This window comes from Ciconia boyciana, chromosome 1, assembly GCF_034638445.1.
Source record: "Ciconia boyciana chromosome 1, ASM3463844v1, whole genome shotgun sequence".
NCBI lineage: Eukaryota > Metazoa > Chordata > Aves > Ciconiiformes > Ciconiidae > Ciconia > Ciconia boyciana.
Window position 1 is genome coordinate 90375351 of NC_132934.1, and position 18197 is coordinate 90393547.

The 18197-nt window shown below is 49.7% G+C and overlaps 2 protein-coding genes across 4 annotated transcripts in view; one reads left to right on the forward strand and one right to left on the reverse strand.

Moving 5' to 3' along the window:
* CASQ2 (calsequestrin 2) overlaps positions 1-565 on the forward strand; it is a 32804-nt gene extending 32239 nt beyond the window's left edge. The window contains exon 11 of the mRNA XM_072851140.1: positions 362-565. Coding sequence (XP_072707241.1) covers positions 362-565 — 204 coding nt within the window. The remainder of the gene's footprint in view (positions 1-361) is intronic.
* A 10284-nt stretch (positions 566-10849) lies between these two features.
* The window catches only part of VANGL1 (VANGL planar cell polarity protein 1), a 37361-nt gene continuing 30013 nt past the window's right edge, over positions 10850-18197 (reverse strand). For 2 of the 3 annotated variants that reach the window (XM_072881799.1, XM_072881818.1), the window contains one exon: positions 10850-17171. In XM_072881799.1, the coding sequence (XP_072737900.1) occupies positions 16911-17171 (261 nt within the window). In that variant the 3' untranslated portion in view covers positions 10850-16910. The remainder of the gene's footprint in view (positions 17172-18197) is intronic. The other variant, XM_072881808.1, reaches the window with a different exon arrangement.

Genomic DNA, 18197 nt, shown 5'->3' on the forward strand with positions numbered 1-18197 from the left:
CAATGCATCAGGTGGATGATGCTCTTGCTCACAGGTGTAGGCACTGCAGAAGAGGAATGGGCAGCAGGCATACATCTAACCCAGGGCAAACAGTACCACACGCTCATGTAAATCCATTGACCGGTCACACTGCCCCTAGTCAGAAGCAATGGCACTTCAGGGGGAAGTGGTGATCCCAACGTGTGGGCAGAGACAGACGCTGTGGCTGAGCCTGCCCACAGGCTGTGGCAGAGAGGGAGCTAATGCCACCGCCACCCCTGCATCTCACCTGTGGTCCAACCCTTACCCCCACAATAGCAGCGAACCTGATCTCTTCCCTGTGTCTCTGAGGGGGCTAATCCCCCATCACCTGTCCCCGCAGGCTGACAGCATCTGGATGGAGATCAGAGATGACGATGACCTGCCCACGGCCGAGGAGCTGGAGGACTGGATAGAGGATGTGCTTTCTGGGAAGATAAATACCGAAGATGATGACGACGACGATGACGATGATGACAATGACGATGATGACGACGACGACGATGATGATGACGACGATGATGATGACGACGACGATGATGACTAACTGTGACTCTGTGCAGTTTGACTTGTGGGGGCTGAGAGGCCTCCCCCCGTGGCAGGTCCCTCCATCGGAAGACCTGTGTTTGAGCGTCAGCAAGCACCGCTGCTCCTCTTTCCCCCCTGCCCCGCTCCCCCTGCCCCTGCCCTTGCCGGGACCCCCCGGCCTGATTCTCAGCGGTGCTGAGCCACCGAGACTGCCCCTGCGGTGGACGGCACCGCTGTAAATCATGCCTCCTTAGTAAGGACAATAGGAATCTGCAGGGAATCTGCCCCCAGTGCCCCAGGACAGGAGGAAAGTGCCTGCCTGCTGGCTGCCAGAGGGATGCAGGGAGCCAATTTGTATTTTCCATGCTCATCGGCCCAGCACTTAACATCCAAAGACCAAATCTCACTTCAAGACATAGGGAAGGCCACTGTAAAGTTTAGTCCTTTTATTAAACACAATGCCTGTTGCAGCTCTTCTGCCAAGACCACTCAATCCTGCAAGTTCTGCTGCAGGAGTCTGTGGCTACTCATTAACATGCTAGAAGCAGCAAAAAGCTTTGGGAGGGGAGGAAGGTTTTAGGGATGCTATTTAAGTTTTCAGTGATTCCATGTAATGACAGGATATTCTTGTCTGGCAGCACAATGCAAAACCAAACACCACAGTCCCTGTCTGAACCTCTTTCTTCTTGAAAGTTCAGGCCAAAGACAGGGTAAGTGCAGGTGGTCTGATATGGGACATCAAAGCTTGCGAGTTCTTTAACTGCTGGAAAGGCTGATCCAGGTCTGAGCCCAAACTCTTGAGGCTGAAGATCACAGCACTGAGCCAAACCATTGGTCTTAACCCCAGAGAAACACCAGAGCAGACCCCAGGCCAGTTCCAAACATCTGCAGCCAGGTCTGGGCTGGGCCTTCCTTGCCTTTCAGGTGAACCTCAGCGGGATTGAAGGTGGTGCACATGAGATAGACAGCATACTCCTGCCTGTGGAAGCATTCATAGGGGCCCACCCTGAAGGCCTCCTATTCCCCATGACCTTCCAGCTTTAGCTGACTTTTAACCCAAAGCCTACATAACATCTTTTGCCATGACCAAGATATTGGGAGGGAACACACCCGTCCAACCATGATTAGATACTGGATAATGAGAGCTGGGCAATGAGCAGTGAAAGGATTCAAGCTGTTTGGCTTTTAAGTATTCAGTTGCACTGTTACTCCCTGCTTAGAGACTTGGATGTCCCCTGGTAGCCTGCGAGAAGCCCCTTTTGACTGCAGACTGAGAAGGAGCCCAGGACGCCAGTTTGCAGTCAAGGGGGTCACTCACAAAGCGAAGGGCAGCAGCTCAGCCCTGGCGAGTGCAGCACCATCCATGTGCAGGTCACTGCAACGGTGTTAGGTCTCCCTGCTTTCCCATGCCAGCAGATTTCAATTGTCTTAGCTTATTAGGTTTGACAATAGTGCAATGAATGGAGAGTTTGGAGGTAGTTTTATCTTTATAAATACATTTATAAATATGTTCTCCAGTCGTTCAGACTTGTTAGCATAGGTAGGGTACACACGTCCTCTCTTGCTACAGACGAAAAACATTGTTCTGACCTTTCTTATACTGGCTTACGTCAGAGGTAAGTGATGTTAGGGGAAATAACAGTGTGAGGGACAGGAGAATCAGAGCTCGTTATATTAATGCAAGTCAGCCTGATGAGAAACAAGGTTTACACACTATATATTTCCTTTATCAGATGAACTGCTAAGCAAGATTTTATAATTTTTTTTCCTGCCTGTTGATCAGTCTCTTTGACTCTCTCTCTCTCTCGATATTAGCTGAAATAGAAATTTGAAACTACTGGTATAAAAAAGCTGAAGTGCTGATATATTCCTACGTGTGCCATATCCCCTTGGTGGAAAGCGCCAGCATGAACAATATGCAGCTGGATATCTATATATCTCTATGTATATGAATGAATACTGTGCTTATACGGTATATGGCCGTAGGCCACGTTAGCTCCTCATTGAACATCAAACACTCAACCCATGCTTTTCAGGCACAGCTTATTAGAAGAATAGACAGGACAGCACAGCCCCTAGGTCAACTATTGTCTTTTATATACTTGCCCTTTCTTGCTTCTTTATGATGGATAAGCACTGCCTGGAAGACTTGAACCAAGTGAGTTTGGGGAGACCACCCGCCTGGTCACACTGGGGTTATGAACAACTCAGCCCCATCCCAGAGGAACTGGTGGAGACTTTCAGAAGGCTCGAAATGCAGAGTGCTCAGCCTGGAGGTCCCCTCCTCTCCTTCACACACCTCTCTCTCCTGGCCGGAGGGGTGCCCAGCACCCTCCTTCTGCTCTTTCCTTTCACCTGTTTCCTCGAGAGGTTTGCTGGAGGACCCTGGCTCAGAGAGAGAGGGAGCAAGTGGGACTCAAGGTCTCACTGATGCACACTGGTAAGGAGTGAGAACAGGCAAAACTAGCAGTTTAGTAGTCTCCTAGTCTGAGATTAAGGGACAAACACTGCTTATGTTACTCACCTCAGCAAAGTACTTGTTTATCTTTACCTCGGGGCTGTTCCCAGGAGTAGAACACACACAGTTTCACCCTGCATAAGGTAACAGCCTGCACAGGCCCTGCAGCTCCAGATCAGTCACTGCAAAGTGCCATGAATTTCTATAAACATGAAGAATAAATGAAAAGTTGCTCTACTGCCTTTCCCAACTGGCACTGTCTCCGGACATCCCAGTTGCCTGGGTACTCTCCATGTACGTCCCCTCCTGCTGTGGATGCCCGTCTATTCTGATGTGACCCTCTCTAGATGCTCGGAGAGATACAGCTTACACAGGCAGAGCAGGCAGGCCCTGCAAATGGCACTACGGACATGTTCAAGTGCACAGGTGTTTCACAGGAGCATAGACATTTCAATGCATCAAGCAACAGAGCTCTGGGGGAAAAAAAATAATTAATGTGGTGGTGCTTAGGATTATAGAGAGGCCAGTGAGGCTGAGCTCATACTGGGGCTGGTGGGCTGGTGTCAGTAGCTTATGGAAAGTTTCCCTTGAGTTATGAGAGAAAGGGCTAATCCTATGGCTGCTGCTCCTTCCTGGTACCAGCACAGTCCTTGATGGGGCCACCCTTTCCCTCTTCCCTCATCCTCCCATTATGGTTTTCATGGTTCTCCTTGCCCATGAATGGGAACTTTTTATCTTCAGCTTACGGGATAAACACATAAAAAGTTAAGAAAATGTTGCGGCAGAGGAAGGATTGCAGCAATGAAGAAGAACAGGCAGCAAAGCCTCTCCCATTCACCCATACCGCCTTGTCTGCCCTGAGTTCATAGCGACCGAACCACTGAACGAGGTAATACCCCTTGTGAAGAAGATGGCAGCTTGAATTTAAGTGTCTTACTTGCAGGGACAGGTAAGATACCAGCATGTGGAGGTATTACACACAGGACCCCACGCACAGGTGCTCCTGGGCTCCTGTGTCAGAAGTAGGCACAACTGGCACGTGAAAGTCACAGGCAACCATGAGGAGCAAAGTCAGCCTAACCCTGCCGACTACGCACTCAAAAGCAAAAGGTCAGTACGTTTGAATGCAGAACCAGCAAAAAACCATCTTTATTTAAAAAAAAAAGTGCACATGGGGGCAGCACTGAGTGTTTCTGCAGGCAAGTCTGTTGAGACTGTCCCTCTCTTAGCAAATAGTTCTCTTTCTCCAAAGTTTTGATTAGACATTCATATTAAATAGGTCTTAATACACATAAAGACAAGGAATTGTACTTTGCCCTCATCCAACTGTGAGTGCTTCAAGCTGATCAGTCACTTCAAAGTACCCCAAAATCCTAGCCTTACCAGCCCCCAACAATGTTGAGGACCCCCCTCGCAAGCGATACGTGGCAAGAACATGAATTCATACGCCACCTCCTCCCAGTCCCCAGACACGGGGCCAGGGGCCACAGAAGAGGGGTTTGTTCAGTGTGCTGTACCACAGGCCACCCCATGCTGTTCATGGGCAACGATCGAGGGAGAAGGAAACCCATCAAGAGCCATACACTACAGCTATCATACAGAAGCACAGAGGAGAAAGCTTCTGCCTCTGCAGCGGACCCAAGGACACTGACAGAGAGGCTCTGTGAACCAGAAACTGCTCTGAGCTAACGTCAACGTCAACGTTCCTTTGGGAAACAGCTCCAGAAGGAGAGGACAAGGGAGGCATGCTGGAAGTGACAGATTACTTCATATTTTCAGCGTCAGCAGTTTTTGTGATGTTTCTGAGGAGTGGTGAGAGTCTCCTGTGCTGCCCTTGGGAGAAGAACGGCCCCGTAGTGAAACCAGAGATCTCGGCTGCTTCCCATCCCAGAACAGAGCTGCTCAGCCAGATGCCAACATCCATGCACAGCCGAGGACACCGGCTGCTTCTCTGTGTCTGTCCACACGTCATACCTCAGAAATGATTGATTCATTACTGAGACCAAACAAAAAACATTGCCTTTTATTCCCAGAGAAATAATTAATTAGACAGGAACGTGTCACTTCCCAGCTGCTGCTGACTTGCAGTACTGTGAAAACAGGCCAGGATTGCATCTGGATTCCTCTCTGCCCCAGCAAAGCTTTGGCTTTGGGGAAGCCCCACACACAGCCAGTTGCAGACTGGCGCTTGGACTTGGGGGGGCTGAAGAGCGAGAACGGCTCAACAGGCAACAAGCACCAAGGCGCTCCAGGGCAAAGCAAACTGCCTCCTGGCTACTTTTACACCCCAGGTATGTCTACACTGTGCAGTGCAATGCCATCTGCTAGAAACTGGGAGCAGCAGAGCACAGCAGGAGGGTAATTAACCTCAGTCATGAGGCTGCGCCAGCAGGACTGTGTCCTACCGGAGACCCAAGACTCTGTTCACCACCCTGCTGTGCTGCAGCATCCCCTGCCTTTGCCCCACTCCCTTGTACCACCAACATCTGGGCAAAGCAGCCCTCCAACGGTCAGTACCCCTTGGGGCCAGCGGTGGGATGGCTCTCACACCTGTTTGGCAGAAGAAGATGTCTAATGACGATGCGGACCATGGGGCAGGGTCCAGGGCAGAGCCAGCCCTCTTGGTCCTGCTCCCAGAATGCTCCCTGCCAGGTTTAAAAGGTGCTAAACTATTTAAAGGGGAGGGGGGAAAAAAAAAGCCGCAGAGCTTCCTGGCATCTTGAAGACCCATTTCAGGAGTCAGATTACAAGCAGCTTTTGGGATGGAAGCAAAGATCCTTCCGGTGTCTCGCCCCCCCTGTCCGCTCCCCCCTCGCACCTTCTCTTGCTGAGCCCCTGTGATGAAGGACATCGGCAAAGCACTCAAAGGACTTCTGGTATTGTCCTTAATGATATGGACAACGAGAAGAAAACACAGCTTTTTCACCTTCTTTTCATCCCTCTTGACTTATCCAGACTTCTGGTCTTCACTGGCTCCCCTGATTTTTTTGCTCTCTCCATTTCTATCTAGCCTGTCTTCCTCTGCTCCTTAACCCACCCCCACAGCATATGGTATCGAGGGTCACCTAAGGACAAGGCCCTCCCCTGCCCCTGCTGCTTGAGCTCATCCCCAGCCCAGGGAGACAGCAGCCTCCCTCACACCACTGCCAGGAACCATTCGTGGTGGCCCCCACGCCATGAGCCGTGGCTGTGAACACAGGGAGGGACAACATTTCCTTCCCGAGGAGAAAGCTGACCAGACAAGGCTGAGACCGGCTTTCCTTTTGGGGGGACAGGTGGGACATGCTCAAGGTGAAGCTGTTTCACCAGCCTGGGCACTGTGGAAATACCAGGATTTTTTGGGGGTGGGTACTTTTTCCCATTGTCCCAATATCCAGATGAGGAACCATCACCCTTTGACCAAGCCCCAGCTGCACGAGGAGAGGTTGGGCCGTCTTGGCTGCTGCTGCAGGAAGAGACCACTGGCAATCACACCACTACACTGCCTGAGCAGAAGACAAGTGGCATGACTTCATACACAAGAAATAAGCCTCGAGGGTCAAACGAACTTAGTTTGCTGGAGGTCTTATCCCATACTTCAGCAGCAGCCAGAAAGCCAACTACCTGCCTGAGAAGACCAGTGGTTGTCCTGACTAAGTCCTCGTTCGGTCGTGGGTGGTAAATGACTTAAATAGCCATGGGCAACCTCATCCTCTGCTTTTGGATTTGGAGGAAGCCCAGCTTGAATCAGGTCCCTCCCTCAGTAACATAGGTAAAAATAAAATTATGTTCAACCAGAGAGTAGCTCTGAAACTTGCCTGGCCTTAGATTTTTTGCTTTAAAATTAAATCCAACATGTCAAAGCCCTGCTCCTGCTAGCGACAAAGAAAGAGGCTATTCAATGACAAAAGTAACTGAAAGTTTGAAGAACATTTTAGTCCCCACAAAATGAAATTGCTGAAGGAATTTGCACAGCTTCCCACAGTCTAGTTACTGAATTACTAAACCAGTTTCTTGCAACCACTTACAAAGCAAAATTATAATCAACTGTAGGATCTGGTATTATGAGTACTCTAGAATGAGCTTTTACAAAATAGAAGCTAAAAGGTTTGCAGATCTGTTTCACATCTGTGGCCCAGATATAATCAGCTCCTTCTCGTTCCCTCTTTTAAAGCATGCCCGCAGCATCTGACTCGTGCTGAAGAGAGGTCCAAAGAGCTAAGAAGTTCTGAGTGTCTCTTAAAACTTCCAGAGAGGCTGAATCAAATGTGTTTTATCAAGAACTCCGTCTTTCCATACATCTACTTTTCATTCATGCTACCTTTTCAAGTAGTAAGAAAAAAAAAAGACAACCAAGACTGTAGATGTCTAAGCATTTGGAAGCCTGATTTTTGCCTTTGGAAGAGACTTAAAATGTTTCAATTTACAGAGTAGCTTCATGCCTAGAGCAATTTGTGGTGTCTCAGTTTTTAAAATCTTTGTACCTTCATGTTTCTAAGGACGCTGGAGGGAAAAACCACACCCTATTCTCCAAGGTCTCTTCCACTGACTTCACATTGCATCCTCCTTGTCTTACTGTTTCTCTTGAGGCTTTGCTACTTCCTCCATATTTTGATACATAAGCAAGGTGGACACACTGAGCTATCCCAAATGCACATCCACAAGGTAAAAGTTATCTCCCTTCTTCCTCTTCTAAATTGTATTTAGTGCCACCCACACGGAGCCCAAAGACGGCTTGTTCCCTTTGTCTTGGCCGTGGCCCCACCAGTAAACAACTGTTCTGCTCCTGCTACAGGCAGGGCCCACCAGCTTTGGGAGGGAGGCCAGCAAGCAGCAGTATCACTGCGTGAGGGCTCTTGGCATCCCCAGGTTATTTGCATTCGCTGAGCTGGAACCAGAGCAAGCCCCAGGTCACATAGAGCAGTGGCTGTCTTCATCCCATACAGCTCCCCAGATTTTGGGGGAAGGAAGATCAGCTCTGGGCTTTGGAGTAGGCTGGCAGTCTTGCAGTGGCCCCCAGCCTGATCACAGACCACTCTATAAGCAGTAGCCAGGGGGAAAAAAAACCAAACCCAAAACTTTTCCAAGTTTATTATGGAGGGGGACAGGGAGATGGGGAGAAACAGGAAAACAGCTTGCTTTCCGCTTGAGGTACTCTCCATTTTACTAGCAACGTGTCAGCATAAACCAACATGCACGCTCACAGCAGGGCTGTAAAACCTGTTACAGAATTTCAAAGCAACTTGGGTAACCTTGTTCATAGATAGTGATTTACGCATACGCAATCACGCCACTACACCATCTCTACCTACATTTGCAGACATGTTATGCTCAGTGCTCTCTCTTCTCTCAGCACCTCCTGACCCAGCAGTGCATGGATGCACACATGAAAAGGGAACGGACACCCCTGCCCCAGTGGATTATCTATCAGTACCGGAAAGGACTGTAACCTAAACCCATCACCTTCCCAGTCCAACATAAACTCAGGAGTGGTGTTGAAAGACAAATCAAAGCGCTCCGCTTGGCCAGCTCCCAGCGCGCCTTCCCTTCCTGCCTGCTGTTGTGAGACACCACGTCCTGCCGAGAGATCCCCTTCCCCTCGCACCCACCCACTTGCCCTGAGCTCCAGGGCCCCCTGGCTTGCTGCACACACTCTCCCTGGAAGCCCTCAAGTTCAATCCCTCCCTGTACTTCCCAGGAGTTCAGATCGAGGCTGGAACAGCAAGAGCCAGAACGCAGCACCAGGAGAAACTGTTCTGGGGTTTGAAGCCCTGCCCACCTCTACAGCCAAATGTTTCACTGAACTATTAATTTAGCTAGTGATATTGTACAGTGAGGTGTTGCTAGTGCTTCACGCAAGGCTCTGCAGCCAGTTGCCTAAGGTGACAAATGACTTTCTTAACCCATTTGTTATACCCTGACTGCATGCAACCCTTTCGCCCCATACCTCCCCACTGAATTCCCGAAAGCTGATGTTTTCTGACCGTCCATAACTGTGAGGCCTGGTCCCATCACCTACTGGGGTCAATAGATCTTCTTACATATTAAGCCACGCTTCAGCCACCAAATATTCTACCCCAGTGGCCATTGCTGTGCTGTCTCAGAGTAGCCACAGCCTTATGTCCTCATGGCTGGGAAGGGCACTGCAGGACAGTCATCTCCTTCCCAAGTGACCCCAGTCTGGTATCTCCCTCAGGCAGAAGGTGCTTACCTCTTGTTCAGCATGCCAGGTCCCTCCAAGCGTTGCTTGTCAGTGAAAGCCTCCATCCCCTTTCTGTCAGAGATTTGGGTCAGTAATACTTAACCCAACGTTGTACCTGAGGCTCCCTCACACCTCAAAGACCCCTGCAACTTCAGTGAAGGACATGGCCAAACCAGAACAGCACCCTCAGCTCTAATTTCTGCTGAGCTACACACCACAGCCCCTTATGATTCAGATAGCTGAGCTCTGGGCAAAAGCCAAGGGAACTGGTCCCTCTAGCAAAGCCTGTTCCTTCCATCAGCTTCCACAACCCATGGCAGGAGTGAAAGTGCCACGAACGGCAGCAATCGGGTGTTGATGTGGTATCAGCACTAAGCCACAAATGAAACAGAACATGCTGAACTCATATGTAAAGACACAACTCTCAAGGCTAAGAGCCTAGGATGAGGCTGATGAGCAAATTATCTTGTTTGTGCCAAATTCCTGCTTTTTACACCTTCCTGCAGCACACCTGCAGCCAGCTCCTACGGTGTATTTACCTACACAGCTCCAGTCAGGTCGTCCTCTGAGGGGCAGGAAGGGACCAGCAATGGCTGCACACCCGTCGCAGGCTCTGCAGGGCGGTAGCAGCGTTATTTGTTTCCCCTGCCCACCTCCAGGAGCTGCACTGCAAACAGCCCAGGGCTGGGCACTGCCAAAGCACCAGCAGGATGACAGGGACAGATCAAAAGCAGAGAGATCAAGGGAGGGCAGGAGGCAGGACCCAGCACCCCTCCATCCCACCCTTCCTGCTTCCTCCTGGGCTTTAGTTCAGTGCTCTGTAGCCTAAATACATCCATCTCCCCCCAAGCAGAGAATTACCCATTTGGATGTTTCTCTCCACCAGCATTTATATATGTGCTGCTTATCTCCACAACTGTTGCATTCTATTTTTTCACTGCACAGCAGCATCCTGTGGATTTTTCCAGCAAAGCTACCAAGGAGATCTGCTGGGCAAGACACAGCTGTGAGGCCAGGTACTCCCCATTAAAAGGGGCTTTCCTGAAAAGCAGGCACCAAAGACTGCTTAGGTAAGAAGGCTGTTCCCACGTCTCCTCAGGCACAGCTGCTTGGTCTTTCCAAGCTCTCGGCATGCTGGCAATGGAAACTGGAGGTGGGAAAAGCAGTACCCACAGGTGCTGTTGAGGTGATATCCTCACACATTGTTTTGGCAGAGCACAGGCTCGCATCCACACAAACAAGGAGCACTGGCTTTTCCTCTTCTCGCCACTCCTCCTCCCCACCAGGTCCAAATAAGGAACTCGGCAATGAGTTCTGCACTTCATAATTTGTGTGCAAACTAGGAGAGAAGACAGGAGGCAGAAAAACCTGTTCCCACTCCAGTCATGCCCCCCCCACCTGCATTTGCTCCCCATCATTTGATATTTCAGGTGTTCAAAGCAGTCACCTACCAGTCTTTCTTCAGGAGTGATAAATGAGTTTGCATTTTACTCTGGCAGGGTGGATCAGAAAGGTCTTGAACAAGGGTGATAAAAAGACAGCCTCAAAAAGGTTAAACCACATGTTTGCAGGGCCCCTCCCAGTCACAGCTAAGGAATGCTTGAAGACCAGAAAAGCTTTTTTTTTTTTTTGTCTGAAAGGATAAGAGGAAGGAGTAGGACAATCAAATCTGGTTTTAGTTTATTTCCAGAATTTTACTGTACAAAATATGCAAAGTGTAAAATGGTTTTATGTTTCAGTTTAAAAACAACAAAACCCCATCCAGCTATAACTTAAGAGAACCCAGCTTGGAACAGAACAATTTACTAGGCTAGAGCCACAGTGCATTAATGTCACAGACACCAGGAATTTGCTTACTTAAGGTCACGATTAGAAAAGAACAGAAAGACCATGTACCATTGCAGTTAAAGTCACATGTGCAAAGGTGGGGGGGGGAAGAAATGCTGGTTAGTGTCTATTAATTAGAAAACCTTGGCAAAACCCATCTTACTATACACAGTTTGTGTAGAAAAAGAGTATTACACAGTGATCAAAGAGGGCAAGGGAAGGGCGTTCGCTCCCACCCCCTTCCCCAAGACACGATAATGCTGAATCAAAGAAACAGGCACAGAAGAGTGTAAGATTCCTTCACAGTTACGTCTGTGCAGGTAGCAAGCCACAGCATCCCCCTGTGCAGGCAGGAGATACCCCAAGCTTCTTAGCGCTGGTGAGAGGTGCCCGGGAAGCAGCCAGAGGGAAGGATTCCCTCTCACGGCAGAGCACACACGGGGCAGGGCTGGCTGCCTGCAGGGCTTCGGTACGTTACAGGGATAAAAACGTAGTCTCTTGGAGGGATGCAGAGGGGTGAATAACACCAGCTGTACCGTTGGTACAGGCTCAGGAGTATCCCAAAGCGATCCGCACCAGTCACAGAGCAGTCGGAAATGGCAACTTTTGGTCATCATCTATTGGAGGCAGCAGCCTGAACGCAGGAAGATGCATATTCCTGTAGGAGACTTCATGGCCCAAAGCCATCTCTTTTAGGAGAACTGAAGTTTGGGGGGGTTTTTTGGGGTTTTGAATTTTTTTTAAAAAACCCAACAGCTCAATCCCAAGAGCACTTCCTTCTTAACACAGTTTAAACACTGAACCACCAAGCCTGGCTTGAGGCTTCAGACATGTATAATGCACACACCTATAAGGGAAAAAGCACAGAGACACACAAGCTGAATGAGAGAACAGACATCCACGCGCACACATCTCGTGAACAGCTCTCATATGGCAGGGCAGACCCGAGAGCAACTCAATAGCAGAGCCCGGGACCAGACTACAGCATTTTTGCAAAAGACTGCAAGACTTTTGTTTTACCTTTAAAAAGGGCAGATTTACAAGTTTTGGTAAGCAAGATGAAATTGGCTTGAATAGGTTTCCACATTTAGCACAGTATGGATCTTTCCAGTTTCTTCAGCAGCAAGTGTTGGAAACAAGCACATCTCAAACAAGACTTCTAAAAGCTACTTATGCAGGGCTAGCTTCAGAAACTGCTTCCCTGTAGCTTTTGGCATACTTGGCAACAGCTGATTGCTGAGGCTTTGCGTGGAGATCCCCATCCCAAAGGAAAAGTTTAAGAGGCTCCATGAGGGCTGGGATTTGTTCAGACCTCCCCCAAACTAGCGCCTTATCATGAGCTGCCCCCACACTCCAAGCTGCAGCCCCAGCACCTCCCATCCCAGTGGATACTTGTTATGCCTCACTAGGGAACTTTGGGAAAAACACAGGAAGGGGAGGATGGGAGCTGGAGTGACTGAAGTTGCTGGCAGGAAAATTTTTAGAGGCAGAAGTCAGAGGAATAGCTGGCAGAGACTGATACTGCCTTTCTCTCCAGTATCGCCTTTCAGGAGGGATTGCTCTTGAAGGCACCCAGGACAACCCCAGAAGCAGAACCTTCCTCTGTGAGCAAGCTGCATCATGCCACCCTTTCATGCACGGTGCATCCCACACCAGCTACCCTGCTGCCTACAGGGGTGTGTGGGTCGCAACGTCTCCCCTCCACAGGGTGAAAACTGGTAGTTGCAAGCAGCCCCCCCCACCTCCTCAAGCTGACCACGGGGGCTTGGTCAGGGAATGGTGCTCTATGGAGGGAAGTGCTAAAACGCTTACACTTCTGAGAGCGCTGCCTGCTCTGCTCCCGTGAGCAGGAAAGGAGTCTGAGACCTGGGGCAGCCCCACAGAGCCTCTACAAGGATGGCTGCAGCCACATGGCAATGAGAGGCTAACAGATACGCTAACAACCTTTGTCCAAGCCTAGTTACAGGAGCAGCAGGGTATTAAGGGTCTAATATCTGCCCCTACATCCCTGGAAGCTGCAAGAAATCCAAATCTTTCACTCTTTAGCCATGAAAGAGAAAGCCAGCCTTCGTGGAAACCCACAGCCATTTCCATCTGCTCCAGAACAGCTGAAAGTCTTAGCTGCATCTGGTTTTGGAATATATCTCAGCATGGTTTTGGATTTAGGCTGTAACAAGTCTGAGAGCAAAAACAAAGCCTTTAAAGTATCTGAGCAGCATACTTGAGTGTCACAGGAAAAACACCAACATGGAAGAGAGGAGCAGGGCAACACCACTCCTGGCTAGGCAACAAAGCACCGTATTGAATGGTTCAGCCTTTAGTGAAGGATGTCCAGTGCAAGGAACATTGTCCACTTCACCACAAACAGGGTTGTCTTATAAACCACTTGAATTCTAAAAAAAACAATTCCCAGCCAGGTACAAGCATCCAGACTGGGAGAGAGGAGGGAGAATATGTGCAAGGAGACAATACAGGATTGGAGAGGCATTTGGAGGAAAACAGCCTGCACTTGGCTAGCAAACCCTACAAGCCTTATTTATGCTTAGCTCTTGGCAAGCTTTGCAGAAGTAAGGACTGCAGGATTTGGATCAGAGCTTCATTCCCTGTGACTCGATTCTTACTCATTAGCTGGCTATAAACAGAATTAAACAAACCAGTCTGCTCTCACCGCTCAGTATTTTTATGGAGAGTCTGAATTCCTATAGATGCCACAGATCCATCTGTGGATCTCAAAGCACTTGATGACAAGTTGAGTTTAGCCTCACAACACCCCAGTGAGGTAGGTATGACAGTGGTCCCCTGATTTCACACAGAGAGGGGAAACGAGAGACCCTGAAAAATAAAATGTCATTAAAAAACCAAACGGAATGCTCAGGAGTCCTGATTCCCCTTTTAGTCTGTCCTCACCCCTAAGCAGGCTGCATCTCTAAAGAGACCGTTTGAGAGGCCAAGTCCTCTCCTTCAGATCTTATCAGGCAAAGCACTCATGCTGCTGACACAAGGAAGAGCGTTTAATGCAGGAGTTGGCCCCCATTGACAGTGTCCTTTTCGGCGGCACGCAGAAAAGGCAGCGCTGAACCACAGCACACAGATGAGGAAGCAGACCCAGAGCGAGCACACGCCGCTTCCGTCTGGTTCTCCATGTGTTCAAGGATTTAACGCAATTAAGACATGAGTTTCCTGAGCAGATACTGTCAGACAACCCCCCTCACGGGGGAGGGAAAAGGAAAGGGGAAGGAAATCCTGGGAAAGTAAGAAAGTTTTGCAGAGGTGCCTGAGACAAGGTGCTCTCACACACATGGCACACCCAAGCCCCCGGCAAGGTGGTTCTTGTTCTGGCTTCACAGAAATGAGCCAATTCAGCCACAGGCAGTAGCCTCCACACAGCCATAAGTGCTCCATAGAGTCCCAAGCTACTCCCAGTCTATCCCACCTTGCTGGTTATGCATATTATAAAAGCCAGATACACGCATCTTTAGGAGAGCTAAGTGTGAGATACTATATGCTCCCCCCCCTTTTTTAAAGGAGGGAATAATCTACTTTTTCAAAATAAAATACTGCGAAGGCCACAGTCAATAACGGAGTCCTCGTATAGACTACCAGAAAGCCTGAACTAGAAAGAAACCCAAACACTAAGTTTAGAGAAGGGAAAACTCTACCTACTTCCCATCCTTTAAGGGACATGGGCACGATCCCATCATGTACCACGCCATCTAGTTTCTTCACAACCACATCTGGCACATTACATGAAGACAGGATCCAGGTGACTACCATGCACTGGTAAAAGAAAGATGCAGGAAACTGCAGGTGTCACTTGGATGGGGAAATCACCACTTTGGACCCTCGCTCACCAGGGTGCTCCCTTGATCCCAAGAGGACTGTCCGCAGGTGCTGTTGAACAAGCAGCTCTATTGCTGCTGCAGCTGGAAGAGGCTGAACCCCCCTGCTTAAGGCAGCTGCTCCCTCCCACCGGCTCATGGTGGGCACTGGCCAGCCCACACCAGCCATGCCATGCAGGACTGGCAGAGACCCACTCCCTGGCCTGAGTCAGGCCACCTCGCGCTGGTGGGAGTGGGGGGCAGCCCCACGAGCTGGTGAAGGAGCCCAGGGAAGGCCTGGGGAAGACCAAAGGGGATGGGAAGGGCTGTCACAGGCCCCCTCAGAAGACAATGCACCCTGGCAGTGAAAGGCACTGGCTTATGTATCTTGCTGAACTGGGGCCTTCTGTGTTAAGACATCCGTATGGAGGGCAGGTCAGCTCCTGCCTGATAGAGATATTTGCATGGCAAAAGACTGGGCAGAATGAATCCAGTGTTTGCATTCACACACGCAAATCTACCGCCACAGAGCTTGGGAAGGTCTTAGAGGGACCTGACTGAAGGCAGGTCACTGCCGGCCTCAGAGCTGGCTCCAAAGTCATGCGATGCCCTGTGCTGGCAATCAGACTCCAGACACCAGTTTAGGCTCGTTGTTAAAAGGAAGTCTTTCAAAACTCTGCAAACCTCAGACGACAGAAGTCACACACAAAAGCTGCACTGATGGGCAAAGGCAGCCTTACAAACCAAACTGCAATTTAAGAACTACGCATCTCTCACAGGAGCAGATCCCAGCCTTGAGCAGAAACTCCTGCAGTACAGAAAGGCCAAGAAAGGCAGGCAGATTTTCAACATTCAGACATAGTTTGGTATTTCTTAGCTATAGCTGAAGGCGTACGGTGGGAAAGGGCACACTGCAGTGTTTCCAGAGCACAGCAGTTCTCCAAAGCAAGTGCATGTGGCAGAGGTCAGCCCTTCCCTGGCTCCTCTCCCCAAGGAGGGAAGTGCTTTTGCCCGTCTTTCCTCCAGACACACTTGAAGCCAGTTGGAAAGGGAGGGGCACATTCCTGCCTTCACCCCCCTTCACCTCAAAGAGGCTGTCAGACTAGGGAGGGTCTGTGATTTATCTGAGGAGGAGCCAGCTACTTACCTACCCTGTCCCAGTGCAAATATGCAGCCCTTGCAGGTGCAAAAGGAAGCAGCGGTAAGGCAGACCCTGAGGGGACCATGGCTGGAGAAACACATTTGGAAAGCCAGACAGAAGGGGACAGAAATGGGGAGGCTTGGGACTACCTGACACAGATGCAGGCAAGGAGGAGAGAGGGAAGCAGGTGAGATAACAGGGAGCTGTGTCACACAGAACAGCTTCACTAACAAGCACTGGTGAAAAAAAAAAATATTGAAGAGCTGCAAGATGGGCTGATCCAGTTCAAGATAAGCAACTTCAGAGACACAGAGAGCAAAACCATCCCACTATGGTCATACAGGTCCAGCACTGACAGAAGAGGGCACATGGAGAGGAGTAAGTCTTCAGTCTCCAGATAAGGTGGCTCACAGAAGCAGCCCTCTCACACCCACCCTTTGATACCCTCTCCTCCCCGAGTGAACAGGGACTGCAAACCTCTCCTGTGCAAGCAGGTTTCTATAGTGGAGAGATGAGCAAGGCGGTCTCAGAAACAGCTACCAGTAGCAAAAGCAGAGACACAAAAGCGCAGGCACGCGCACAGCGTAAGGCAGCGCTCCAACAAAAATACCGACGTTGCAATCGTGCGGAGAAAGAGAGAGCGTGAGATTTACAGTATGCCTGGAAAGCGGGGGGGGGGGGGGGGGGGGTAAAGAAAAAAATCTGTTCTGTCTCCAAGGCTGAGCTAACCGAGCCAAGTCACCCTGTCGCCTCTTAAGATATTTCTTTCTAGATAAGATATCCCAACTCCCCCCTCCCCTTTCCAAATAAAGTGCAGATGGTCAAATATTACTGGTCCATCATCTGCCAGTTTCAGTCAGCATCAATTTTGGGGAACTTAAACCCAAAAGCACAATATTGAAAAAAAAAAATCCCCAAACAACCCACCCTTGAAATCCCTTAGACTGAAGTCTCAGACTGTAAGCGGAGGACAAATTTATGAGATTTAGGGTCTATGAACTCTTCCGAGAGTTTGATGAAAGGGATTTTCTTCACATTAACAACAAGGCTGAAGTCCAAGCACTTGAGGACAAAAACAATGCCGTCTTGTAACCCGCTTGTGACCGCTTCCTCGCTGACAAGCGTCCACTGCTTGGAGAACCAGCGATCCCTGTCGTACTGGAGGGTTGGGCCCGGGTTGAGGTAACGCTCCAGGAATGCCTGCCGAGAGAGGGACACGCATTAGTGCTGGCCCTACAACTTGCTTTGTGCTGATGCTTTCTTCCCATCCCCAGCTACAGCTCCGTGAGCATGGGCTTGCCACGCTGCAAATGGTTTCAGCTTCCACGCTTCAGGAGACATCCTCTCCCCAGTCCCTCCCAGCTTTTCAGACCCCAGGAGCAGAAACAACCACCAGGAGATCCTCTTTCAATCCATCCCAGCAAGCTTGCAAAGTCATAGCCCCGACTTCTGCTGCCGGCACTGCTGTCTGGCAGCAGTTCAGTAGAGTAGAGGCCATTTCTCCCCTACCAGCCCCATAACCCACCCCAAAATTGCAGTCCCAGACAGGCAGATGGGATAGCTGGCCCTCCCTTCTTCAGGCCAAACTAAGGTAGAAAGCAGAGGTTTCCATGTTTGCAGCCTGACTGAGGCTGCAAAACTGAAAGCAGAACAGGGAACGCTGTTTGATGTCACTTGTGTTTTGAAGTCTCCTTTGCAATCTTAATGGCAGCAGAACTCCCCCTTGCATACCTGGGCCAGGTCCCAGGTGGATCCCAGTGAGAGAGTGCTAAGCCCCATCTCTTGACAGTACACTAAGAGCAGAAATGCTAAGTCCTAGGTAAATGCCCAGGAGTAAACTCTCACATTTCTAACCCTTCTCAAGGACTGTGGGGTGTTTTTAGAGGGGAGGGTGGAGAGCGGGAGTGGGATCGTGTGACCTGTTTCCCTCATCATTCAGTCCCTCCCTGTGTCTGCAAGTCAGTCACAGTCAGGGCATGAAGCGGCAAACTGACATTTGACCAAGCAACCCATGAATCAGAAACACTGTCAGACAGGCAGGGATTTAGGTGATAATTAGAAGCAGTCCAAAATGCAGCACTGCAGGGGGACCGGAAAAAAAAAAAGAAAGTCCTTTACAGGTTGCCACTGTCTTGGACACTTCTTTGGTACTCCCTTTGCTGAACTGGATATGAGAACAATTATCTCATATGCACTTCCAGATAGAGAGACAGATGATGCTGTAGA